At 43.8% G+C, this 12999-nt stretch overlaps 1 protein-coding gene across 1 annotated transcript in view; it reads left to right on the forward strand.

Annotated features, from left to right (window-relative positions):
• Window positions 1–12999, forward strand: part of LOC127577150 (BRD4-interacting chromatin-remodeling complex-associated protein-like) — a 112286-nt gene that overhangs the window by 91587 nt on the left and 7700 nt on the right. The window contains exon 11 of the mRNA XM_052028091.1: window positions 8324–8426. Coding sequence (XP_051884051.1) covers window positions 8324–8426 — 103 coding nt within the window. The remainder of the gene's footprint in view (window positions 1–8323; window positions 8427–12999) is intronic.

Genomic DNA, 12999 nt, shown 5'->3' on the forward strand with positions numbered 1-12999 from the left:
GACAGGAGGTAACACAGTGTCACTGGCGTAAGATCGATCAGCTAACAGGAAGCAGAGCGGAGGCAGAAGTGGGTCTTTTCTGGTTGTCAAGATGTAATGACTGATGTATTACAGGGATTGGTACTGGGTCCTCAACTTCAACTTGGATGAACGCACCAAAGATATGGTTACAAAATTTACTGATGACCCAAGTGTAGGTAGGAAAGTAAGTTGTGAAGAGGACACAGGGAGGATAAGTGAATGAGCAAATATTTCACAAATGAGTATAATGTGGGAAATGTGAAATTTTCCATTATCTAACTGGTGCGAGGTAACAGAGCTCTGAAGTTCATGGATCTGGGTGTCTGAGTGCATGAATCACAAAAGGCTGTTTAGCAGGTACACCAAGTAATTTGAAAGTGTGCCAGGGAGTTGAATGCAAAGGTAAGGAGGTTATGCTTCATTTAAGTGAGGCTTTGGTGAGACTACAGCTGGAGCACTGTGTACAGTATCACCACTTAAGGAAGGATGTTAATGCTTTGGAAACATGTCAGAGAAATTTTACTGGACTAATACCTGGAATATTCAGGTTGTCTTATGAAGAAAGGTTGGACAGGTTAGTCTTGTATTGACTGGAGTTTTGAAGAATGAGAGGCAACTTGATTGAAACATATAAGATCCTGAGGGGACTTGGCAGGGTGTAAGTGAAGAGGATGCTTCCTCTTGTGGGAGAATTTAGAATTTGGAATTGAAAATGGTTGGCTTCAGTTTCACCATGGCTCCTTGATGCCACACTCGGTCAAATGCTGCAGGTGCCGAAATCTGAAATTAAAATAAACTCTTGGAAACACACAGAAGATTAGGCAGCATCTGTGGAGAGAGAAACAGAATTAATGTTTCAGGTCAATGAACTTACATTATTTTAAAAATTACAGAAGTAAGATGAAACTTTTTTCTCTTGGATATTTGTGAGACCTTGGAACTCTCTTCAAGGGGTGACGGAATCAGCGTCTTTGAGGCAGAGATTGATAAACACCCAATAAGCAATGGAGTCCGAGGGAGGGGGGTGGGGTTGGTGGTGAGAGGTTACCGGGTGCGGGACGGGGGTGGACAGGAATGCAGCATTGAGGTTACCAGCAGATCAGCCATGATCTAATTAAATGGCAGAACAGGTTTGAAGCACCAAAGGCCTTGTTTGGTTGTCTCATTGAGGTATTTAAAACCAGGAAGAGTGTAGACAGAGCAGACAGAGAGGAAGTGTTCCCATTGACAGAGGGGTCAAGGGACAAATAATGAAGCTGATTGGCAAAAGAACCAAAGCTAACATGAGGGAAGCCATTTTTACCCGGTGAGTAGCCAGGGTCTGGGTAAAAACGCTGGAAACACTCAGCAGGTCAGGAAGTATCTGTAGAAAGAGAAATAGAGTTAATGTTTCTGGTCAAAGTCTGAATTGTGGACAAGAGAAAACAAGTTGGTTTTAAGTTGCAGAGAAGATGGTTGAGGGTTGGAGAGGGCAAAGAGAATATCCATGATAGGGTGAAGCCAGGGTTGCCATAGGGATAAGTTGTAGAGGTCGATGGGTTAATGGGCGGCAGTTAGAGAGAGAGGAAATGATCTGAAGCTGTGAGATGAGCCTCATTACAGACAGAAACATAAGTGGTGAAATGCAGGGCACGTGCCCAGCAGATCAGGCTGTACTAATAGAGAAGGAAAAAACAGAGTTAATATCTCAGACAGCAGAAGTGGCCAGTTCTAATACAAGCAGAGAAAGAAAGTTACCTCAGTTTGTAGAATTCTATGTTGGGCCTGGTGGGAGTGGGATAAAGAAATGCAACTGTAATTCCCCATCCTATGCCCACTCTGACCTATTGGTCTGTGGCCTGCTGTACTGTTACACTGAAGCCCAGTGTTAACCAGAGGAACAGCACCTCATCTTCCTTCTGGACGTGTTGCCGGCTACTGGACTTAATATTGAATTCTACAAGTTCGGGTAACTTGATTTCTGTCCATATCAGAACAGGCCATCTCAATCGTAAGTCTTTCATCTGTAACATTGGCTCAGTTTGTCTCTCTCCATTAGCTGGGCCTGTCCTGCATTGTACAACTCTTATATTCCTTTTTTTAATATTTTCACACTCGAACTGCCCTCATCTCATAAATTCAGTTCCTTTTCTCACTCTCTAACTTTCCCCATTAACCTCCCTTATCTTCTCTGTAACTTAAAACTAACTTGTTTTTCTCTTTGCAGTTCTGGCAAAAGGTGTTTGACCTGAAGTGGTATCTCAATTTCTCTTTCCCCTGATGCTGTCTAATGCACTTAGCCACTATTGGCATTAAAAACTTTTAAAACTTTATTTATACAGCACAGTAACAGGCCCTTCCGGCCCAACAAGCCTGCGCCACCCAATCACACCCACGTTAGCCTACTTTCCAAAGACATACCCATATGGGAGGAAACCAGAGCACCTGGAGGGAACCCAGACAGTCACAGGGAGAACATACAAACTCGTTACAGACAGCAGCAGGAATTGAACCCTGATCATTGGCGCTGTAATAGTGTTACGCTAACCGCTACACTACCATCCCACCCTTTAGATATGGAAGTCAGAGAATGTTCCTGCCCTTTGCTACCGAGTGCTTCTTCTGTGATCACCATGGAAGAGCATTGCTTTCTCAGCTGAGGGAGGACAGTAGTTGGTGTTTAATACAAGGTTTCCTTGCCCATGTTTGACCTGATGTCACTGAGGTTACAGTATCAATGTTCAGGACTCCTGGGGCCACTCACCATAACTGTGTGCTAGTGTGCTGTCACCTCCATCCTGGCAGTGAAAAGGTGGTAATGGGACAGTGATGGAGGGGTCTGGGCCATTGGCTGAATGTTTCCTTATGTAGAGCTGTTGATATAGAGTCATAGAGCAATACAGCACAGATACAGACCCTTCGGCCCAACAAGTCCATGCAGACCATGGTGTTGACCCAGCTAGTCCCAATTTCCTGTGTTTGGCCCATATCCCTCCAGGCCCCTCCTCTCCATGTACCTACCCAAGTGCTTCTTAAATGATACTATTGTACTGCCTCAACCTCTTCCTCTGGCAGCTCGTTCAGTGTACTCACCACCTCTTGTGTGAAAAATTGCCCCTCGGGTCCCTTTTAACTCTTTCCCCTCTCATCCTAAACCTATGCCCCCTAGTTTTGGACTCCCTCACCCTGGGGAAAAGACTGTTACTGTCCACCTTATCTTTTTATAATTTTAAACATTTCTGTAAAGTCACCCCTCATTCACCTATGTTCCAAGGAATAAAGACCAAACCTGCCCAACCTCTCCCTATAACTCAGGCCTCTAGTCCTAGCAACATCCTCGTAAATATCCTCTGCACTCTTTCCAGTTTAACCACGTCTTTCCCATAACAGGGTGACCAAAACCATACACAGTACTCCAAGTGCAGCCTCATCAATTACTTACACAACTGCAACATAATGTCCCAACTCCTGCACTTAATGCCCTGACTGATGAAGGCCAGCGTGTTAACCGCCTTTTTCACCACCCTGTCTACCTGTGACACCGCTTTCAACAAACTATACACTTGTACTCCTAGGTCCCTCTGTTCCATTACACTCCCTAGTGCCTTACATCTGCCATGGTCTTCTATGGTCAAGGCAATTTTGTATCCCATGTGACTTATCAATGCCGGGATCTCCTTCCAATCATCAGTGAAGCTTTCTTTATTATACAACTATACAGCTGGTGGGCCTTCTCAAGATGTTATGTATATGATATGTATAAACAATTTGGATGAAACTGTAGATGGGCTGATTAGCAGGTTTGCAGACAGCACAGAAATTGATGTAATTGTGGACAGTGAGGAAGGTTGTCAAAAAATACAGCAGGATATGGATCATTTGGAAATATGGGCGGAGAAATGGCAGATGGCGTTTAATGTAGATAGGGCTTTAAATTAAATAGTAGGATGGTGGGTTCAACAGATTGGAGAAGTATGGATAAAGTAAAATGGAAGGAGAGTGCAGAAGAGATTACTGAAGTCTCCAGAATAAAGAATAAGACAGAAAGTTTAGAAAGGGATAAGAATTTAACTTCAGGCAACATGGAGACAAATTTGAGAAGAAGGGTGGTGAATACAGGACTGAAAGTGTTATATTTGAGTGCAGGCAGCATATGAAAAAGGCAGATGAGCTTATAGCGCAGTTAGAAATTAGCAGGTATGATGTTGTGGGCATCACAGAGTCGTGGTTGAAAGAAGATCACAGCTGGGAGCTAAACATCCAAGGATACACATCCTATCGAAAAGACAGGCAGATGGGCAGAGAGAGCGGGTGGCTCTCTTTGTAAAAAAAAAATGGAATCAAATCCTTAGCAAGAAGTGACATAGGATCAGAAGCTGTAGAATTCTTATGGATAGAGTTACGAAACTGCAAGAGTAAAAAGACCCTGATGGGAGTTATCTGCAGGCCTCCAAATAGTAGCCAGGATGTGGGGTGCAAATTACAAGAGGAGATAGAAAAGGCATGTAAGGAAGGTGATGTCACGGTGATCATGGGGGATTTCAATATGCAGGTAGATTGGGAAAATTAGGCTGGTACTGGATCCCAAGAGAAGGAATTTGTAGAATGCCTATGAGATGACTTTTTAGAGCAGCTTCTGGTCGAGCCCACTAAGGAACAGACAATTCTGGATTTGGTCTTGTGCAATGAACCAGATTTGACTTGGGAGCTTAAGGTAAAGGAACCTTTAGGAGGCAGTGATCATAATATGATAGAATTCACCCCGCAGTTTGAGAGGGAGAAGCTAAAATCGGATGTATTGGTATTACAGTTGAGTAAAGGTAACTACAGAGGCATGAGAGAGGAAATGGCCAAAGTTGATTGGAAGGGGACCCTTGCAGGGATGACAATAGAGCAGCAATGGTAGGAGTTTCTGGGAGTAATTTGGAAAACACAGGATCAGTTCATCCCAAAGAAGAAGAAGCATTCCGAAGGGAGGATGAGGCAACTGTGGCCGATAAGGGAAGTCAAAGACAGCATAAAAGCAAAAGAGAGGGCATACAATATTGCAAAAATTAGTGGGAAGCTAGAGGATTGGGAAGCTTTTAAAAACCAACAGAAGGCAACTAAAAAAACAATAAGGGGAGAAAAGATGAAATATGCAGATAAGCTAGCCAATAATACATAAGAGGATACCAGAAGTTTTTTCAGATATATAAAGAGTAAAAGAGAGGCAAGAGTGGACATCAGACATCTGGAAAATGACACTGGAGAGGTAGTAATGGGGAACAAAGAAATGGCAGATGAGCTGAATAAGTATTTTGCGTCAGTCTTCACTGTGGAAGACACCAGCAACATGCCAGAAATTCGAAAGAGTCAGGGGGCAGAGTGTAGTTGCTATTACTAAGGTGAAGGTGGTTGGGAAGCTGAAAGATCTGAAGGGAGGTAAGTCACCTGGACTGGATGGACTACACCCCAGGGTTCTGAAAGAGGTTGCTGAAGAGATTGTGGAGGCATTAACAGTGATCTTTCAAGCATCACTAGATTCAGGAATGGTTCCGGAGGACTGGAAAATCACAAATGTCACTCCACTCTTTAAGAAGGAAGGGAGGCAAAAGACAGGAAATTATAGGCCAGTTATCCTGACTTCAGTGATTGGTAAGATGTTAGAGTCCATTATTAAGGTTGAGGTTTCGGGGTACTTGGAAGCACATGATAAAATAAGCCGAAGTCAACATGGTTTCCTTAAGGGGAAATCTTGCTTGACAAATCTGTTGGAATTCTTTGAGGAAGTAACAGGTAGAATAGATAAAGGAGAGTCAGTGGATGTTGTTTACTCAGATTTTCAGAAGGCCTTTGACAAGCTGCCACACATGAGGCTGCTAAACAAGATAGGAGCCCATGGTATTACAGGAAAGGTGGATAGAAGATTGGCTGACTGGCAGAAGGCAAAGAGTGGGAATAAAGGGGGCCTTTTCTGGTTGGCTGCCGATGACTAGTGGTGTTCAGCAGGGGTCAGTGTTGGGTCCGCTACTTTTCACATTATATGTTAATGATCTGGATGACTTTTGTGTCTTTGTGGCAATGACTTGATGGCTTTGTGGCCAAATTTATGGATGATACAAAGATAGGGGGAGGGGCAGGTAGTTTTGAGGAAGCAGGGAGTCTGCAGAAGGACTTGGACAGATTGGGAGAATGGGCTAAGAAGTGGCAGATGGAATACAGCATAGGGAAGTGTATGGTCATGCACTTTGGTAGAAGGAATAAAGGCATAGACTATTTTCTAAACGGGGAGCGAATTCAGAAATTGGAGGTGCGAAGGGACTTGGGAGTCCTAGTGAAGGATTCCCTAAAGGTTAACTTGCAGGTTGAGTCAGTAGTAAGGAAGGCAAATGCAACGTTAGCATTTATTTCAAGAGGACTAGAATATAAAAGCAAGGATGTAATGCTGAGGCTTTATAAGGCGCTGGAAAGACCACATTTGGAGTATTGTGACCAGTTTTGGGCCCCATATCTAAGGAAGGATGTTCTGGCATTGGAGAGGGTCCAGCAGAGGTTTACAAGAATGATCCCAGGAATGAACGGGTTAGTGTATAAGGAGCGTTTCAGGGCTCTGGGCCTGTACTCACTGGAGTTTAGAAGGATGAGGGGGGATCTCATTGAGAAATGTGCAGTTGTACACTTTGGAAGCAGAAATAAGCGGGTAGATTATTATCTAGAAGGAGAGAAGATTGAAAGTACGGTAGTACAAAGGGACTTGGGGGTACTCATACAAGATACCTTAAAAGTTAACCACCAGGTTGGATCAGTGGTTAAGAAAGTGAATGCTATGTTGGCATTCATCTCGAGAGGTATAGTGTATAAAAGTAAGGAAGTGTTGATGAGGCTCTGCGGGGCACTAGTGAGGCCTCATTTGGAATACTGTGCGCAGTTTTGGGCCCCACATCTTAGGAAGGATGTGCTGACGTTGGAGAGGGTTCAGAGGAGATTTACGAGAATGATTCCAGGAATGAAAGGGCTTACGTATGATGAGCGTTTGTCGGCTCTTGGACTGTACTCACTGGAGTACAGAAGGATGAGAGGGGACCTCGTAGTGACATTTAAAATGTTGACAGGAAAGGATAGAGTAGATGTGGCTAGGCTGTTTCCCTTGGTGGGCGAGTCCAGGACCAGAGGGCACAATCTTAGAATTAGAGGGTACAGTTTCAAGACAGAGATGAGGAGAAATTTCTTTACCCAGAGGGTGGTGAAATTGTGGAACTCCTTGCCACGCACAGCAGTGGAGGCCAGATCAGTGGGGGTGTTCAAGGAGGAGATAGACAGATATCTAAATAGTCAGGGTATCAAGGGATATGGGGATAAGGCTGGAAAATGGGATTAGAATAGTTTTTTTTTCCCACCCCATTTCTTTTTCCCTTTTCCTTGGAGCAGACTTGATGGGCCGAATGGCCTGCTTCTGCTCCCTTGTCTTGTGATCTTGTGAAACCTACCGAATATTGAAAGGCCTGGATAGAGTGGACGTGGAGAGGATGTTTCCAGTAGTGGGAGAGTCTAGGACCAGAGGGCACAGCCTCAGAATTGAAGGGCGTCCCTTCAGAACAGAGATGAAGGGGAATTTCTTTAGTCAGAGGGTGGTGAATCTGTGGAATTCATTGCCACAGACGGCTGTGGAGCCCAAGTCATTGGATATATTTAAAGGGGAGGTTGATAGGTACTTAATTAGTAAGGGCATCAAAGGTTACGGGGAGAAGGCAGGAGAATGGGGTTCAGAGGGAAAAATAAATCAGCCATGATCGTATGGCAGAGCAGACGTGAAGAGCCAAATGGCCTAATTCTGCTCCTATCTCTTGTTTTATGTTGTTGAGTCTCGAACATGATTCTATGTGTCTGGAGTCACAGGAAGGTTCAATAGGACATGAGTGAATGAGATGGGTGTTTCAACAATTCTTTTATTTCATCGTCATCATCTCTGATGACAGGGTTTAATGGCAGATTTGCATTTAATTAACCGGCTGAATTTGTATTGCCCTGGCTCCCGTGGTTTAACTGGTCCTGTACCAGAATGGCCATGCCTGTCTTGTACAGAGCTCAATGGGAATCTGGAACTCCAGCCCTTGTAATAAGGCTGTCAATGTGGATGTTCATTGGAGCTTTTCAGTAATGAACTTGATATATTTTGTTCATTAAAAGTACCAGGGAATGTGGAACCAAGGCAGGATATAGTTGCCTCTGGTCAGATTGAGTGGTGGAATGCACTTGAGGGGCTCAGTGGCCTCCTCCTGCTCCCACCTTGGTAAACCATTGGTCCTGGTACTCATTGATTTATTTTCTGTATGTTGTTCAGAGGACAAAGCCCTCCGCTGAGATGGTGATGATCGATCGGATGTTCATTCAGGAGGAAAAGGTGGCTTTCCTTGAAGCTAAACAACTGGCCAGGGACAGTCCTGGTGAGATGGCTCTTTACATACATTAATACTAGCAGACTTCGTAGATGGGGTATTTGAAATGCCAACACAACAGGGTGAATTGTAATTCAAGTCGAAACCTTTTAAATTTCTGCCTCAGCTTTGGCCAATGAACTTGGGTGGTGACATACCCAATAAGTAAACTTTAACCAAAGCAATCTCCTGCAGTGTTTTTGGTTAAGCATTACAGTTATTTTATGGTTTTGGAAACTGAAGAAACTGCTTTAAAAAGAACACTTTTCCCAACCTCTGGACATTGTAAGCCACTTCTGTGGCCAGTTGACGTGAAGTGGTGTCACTGTTGTAATAATGGAGATACGCTGGCTAATTTCACACAGCATTGCCCCACAAATGGCAATAACCTGTTGTAGTGATACTGGTTGAAGGCTAAGTATTGGCCAGGACATTGGAGTGACTTCCACCCTCAGCATTGTTTAGCCTTGTGCCATCAAAGTGAGCAGATGGACCCCCAGTTTAACGTCATTTGACTTCAAGGCAGCACTGGAGGACCAATGTGAGCTCTGCAGGGGGATTTGCACTCCCACAGCTCGCTGACTCAGTGATATAGAGTCAAAGAGTCATACAGCACAGAAACAGGCCCTTCAGCCCAACTGGTCCATGCCGACCAAGATTCCCATCTAAGCCAGTCCCATTTGCCTATGTTTGGCCCATATCCCTCTAAACCTTTCCTATCCATGTACCTGTTCGAGTACCTTTTAAATATTGTTAATGTACCTGCTTCAACTACTTCCTTGGGCAGCTTATTCCAGATAATCACCACCCTCTAGGTGCAAAATTTACCCCTCAAGTTCCTATTAAATCTCTTCCCTCTCACCTGAAACCTATGCTCTTTAGTTCTTGATTCCCCAACCCTGGGAAAAAGACTGTGTGCTATGCCCCTCATGATTTTATACATACATCTCTCTGAGATCAAATCTTAATCTCCTACATTCCAATGAATAAAGTCCCAACCTGCTCAACCTCTCTCCATAACTCAGTCCTTCAAGTCCCGGCAACATCCTTGTAAATCCCTTCTGGACACTTTCCAGCTCAATACTGGAAAGAGTGCAGAAGAGATGTATGAGTGCAGAGTGATATCTACTGAGCCAAAGCTGACACCCTTGCTCATGTTGCATACACTTCCTTTGAAGGCAAACAGAAGAGAGTATTATAGGTTGTAAAACAGTCCCCAGTTTCTTACTGTTGGAGATGCATCTCCACTCTCTGAGAGGCAGATTCAACAGGAGGAGCACTGCCAACTCTGAGAGTTCTGTCAGTTAAGGAAACTTGGGTCATTCATCTCTGATGGGGAGTGACTGAGGCAAGTCAGTTGCAAGCAAGCTCGGTGGGAGAGCGAGATAAGTTTTTAAACAATTATCAGATAAACTTGGGCTGAAATCAGGAAGGTTCTCAGACAATTTCACTCATGCAGTATATCTCCTTCGGAGCATGGAGAGCAGAAACTCAAGGCCAGTTTCTGTCAACTCACGTGTTGTAACACAGGAGGCCAATCCACACTGCCTCCTACCGGAGCAAGCCCAGCAGTCTCATTCCCCCTCTACCTTGCACCCTGCAAATTATCCTCCCATAGAGCCCCATCCACTCCTCCTTCTGCTTACAGTTGAAGTGGAAGAGCCAAAGGCCTTGGTGTCAGTCATTAGAAGCATAGAATAATTTAGAATGTTCTAAGCGAACCAAACAACTCCTCTTGTCTCTCCACACACTTGGTCTCTCATCCTTGTTACCATTGTGGTTAAAGGAAACTTGCTGAGTGGAGTTAGTTGTCCCTTCTGGGAGCTCCTGACTTGAAGACAGGACCAAAATCAGTCCTGGTGCACCATGTTTAGTCACCATATGGTTGAATAATACAAGAACCATCTGAACAGGGTATGGGATGCCATTGCCTGCGGAACTATACCCCAGCAAGGAATCACTATTCTCATGAAAAGAGGGGAGGAGTTATTTTTGCAGGAAAGAAATAGAATTTCTAGCTCCGAAATTATCGTCTGAGTTTACATGTTATGTTTCCTCATCCATTCCTTTGCTGTCTCTGCACTCAGTGGTTCCAGTGTCTTCCTCTCTACATCTCTCTAAACTCACCTAAAGCCCTGCTGCACTTGTCTAAACTTGCACCCTGTTTGTCCATCAGAATCAGGTTTATTATCACTGACTTATATGAAGTAAAACGTGTTGTTTTGTGGCAGCAAAAGTGCAAAGACATAAAAATTACAAAAATAAATAAATGGTGCAAAAAAAGGAATAACAAGTTAATGTTCATGGACCATTCAGAAATCTGATGGTGGAGGGTAAGAAGCTGTTCCTAAATTGCTGAGTGTGGGCCCTCAGGCTCCTGTATCTCCTCCCCGATGGTAGTAACGAGAAGAGGCCATGTCCCGAATGATGAGGATCCTTTGTGATGGATGTCATCTTCTTGAGATGCTGCCTTTTTGAGGCACCGTCTCTTGAAGATGTCCTCACTGGTGGGGAGGGTTATGCCTGTGATGGAGCTGGCTGAGTCTACAACCCTCTGCAGCCTCTTGTGATCCTGTGCATTTGAGGATCCATACCAGGATGTGATGCAACCAGTCAGAATGATCTCCACTGTACATCTGTAGAAATTTGCAATAGTCTTTGGTGACATACCAAATCTCCTGAAACTCCTAACAAAGTAGAACTGCTGGTGTGGCGCAGTCATTCCCTCTCTGGTACCAGCACAGCTCAGATCCTTCTGGTGTCTTTCCCTTGCCCTTCTCTGTAATTTTCCCCAGTATGACAACCTCCAGAATCCCTGCTGTCCTCCAATTTGGCATCACTGGCTGGTGACCGGGCTTCACTTGCCTCCCAAACTCTCTGGCTGTCTACCTTTTGAAACTTCCTCTTAATTTCTTTTTATACCCTATTTTTAATCCTCCAAGAAATGTCATGGGATTGCTTTACTAGTTTTATAAATACAATTTGTTTTACATCCATGTACATTGAACACATAAATAACAAGAAATATAAAAACAATTATGCTTCCACAAACGTGATCAGGAAGAGAGGGGAGTGAATACCTTATAATATGGAACAGTACAGCACAAGAACAGGCCCTTCGGCCCACCATGTCTTTGCTGACCATGGTGCCAATCTAAACTAATCCCATCTGCCTGCACATTGTCTATATTCCCTCATTCCCTGCTTGTTCATGTGTCTGTCCAAATGCCTCGCAAATGTTGCTATTGTATCTGCTTTCACAACTTTCCTTGGCAGAGTGTTCCAGGCACCTACCACTCTGTGCGTAAAAAAAATAATTGCCTCACACATCTCCTTTAAACTCCTCCCCCCCTCAGCTTAAAACTGTTCCCTCCAGTATTTGACATTTCTGCCCTGGGAAAAACATACCAGCTGTTTGCCCTACTCATAATTTTAGGTCACCCCTCAGCTTCTGCTGCTCCAGAGAAAACAATCCAAGTTTGTCCAACCTCTCCTTGCAGTGAATACCCTCCAATCCAGGCAGCATCCTGGTAAACCTCTTCTGCACCCTCTCCAAAAGCTCCACAGGCAGCTGTGAGAGAAATTTTAATGGAGATTATGGAAACAGCAGAGAAATTAAACATGTATTTTAGATTCTGGGACATTCCCAATGTATTGGGAGGCAGGTAGATATTTGAAAAACAAAGAAAAATAGTTTTATGTAAACCAGTCAGCCTTTTATTAACTGCCAGGAAAATGCTGCAATCAATTATTATGGAAAGGGAAAGTTTTCACTAAAATCTAATTGGTGATTTTTGAGATTATCACTAACAGGATAAATAAGAAGATGTAGTATGACTGGATCTTCCAAACAGTTAACAGTGATGCATGGGGCCGGGTGGTGTAGAGGATTCGACAACATGCTGAAAACAGTAGGACTGGAATACATGGCCAACCTTCAGATTGATGGGCTGAATTGGTGGGGTGTCAAAAAAATTCTGTGGTTGGTTTTCAGTTACAGTGGCATGCAAAAGTTGGGGCACCCCTGGTCAAAATTTCTGTTACTGTGAATAGTTAAATGAGTAGAAGATGAACTGATCTCCAAAAGTCATAAAGTTAAAGATGAAACATTCTTTTCAACATTTTAAGCAAGATTAGTGTATTATTTTTGTTTTGTACAATTTTAGAGTGAAAAGAGGAAAGGGGCACCATGCAAAAGTTTGGGCACCCCAAGAGATTTGAGCTCTCAGATAACTTTTACCAAGGTCTCAGACCTTCATTAGCTTGTTAGGGCTATGGCTTGTTCACAGTCATTGTTAGGAAAGCACAGGTATTGCAAATTTCAAAGCTTTATAAATACCCTGACTCCTCAAACCTTGCCCCAACAAACAGCAGCCATGGGCTCCTCTAAGCAGCTGCCTAGCACTCTGAAAATTAAAATAAATGATGCCCACAAAGCAGGAGAAGGCTATAAGAAGGTAGCGAAGCATTTTCAGGTAGCCATTTCCTCAGTTCGTAATGTAATTAAGAAATGGCAGTTAACAGGAATGGTAGAGGTCAAGTTGAGGTCTGGAAGACCAAGAAAACTTTCCGAGAGAACTGC

This window comes from Pristis pectinata, chromosome 1 (assembly GCF_009764475.1).
Source record: "Pristis pectinata isolate sPriPec2 chromosome 1, sPriPec2.1.pri, whole genome shotgun sequence".
Classification (NCBI taxonomy): Eukaryota; Metazoa; Chordata; class Chondrichthyes; order Rhinopristiformes; family Pristidae; genus Pristis; species Pristis pectinata.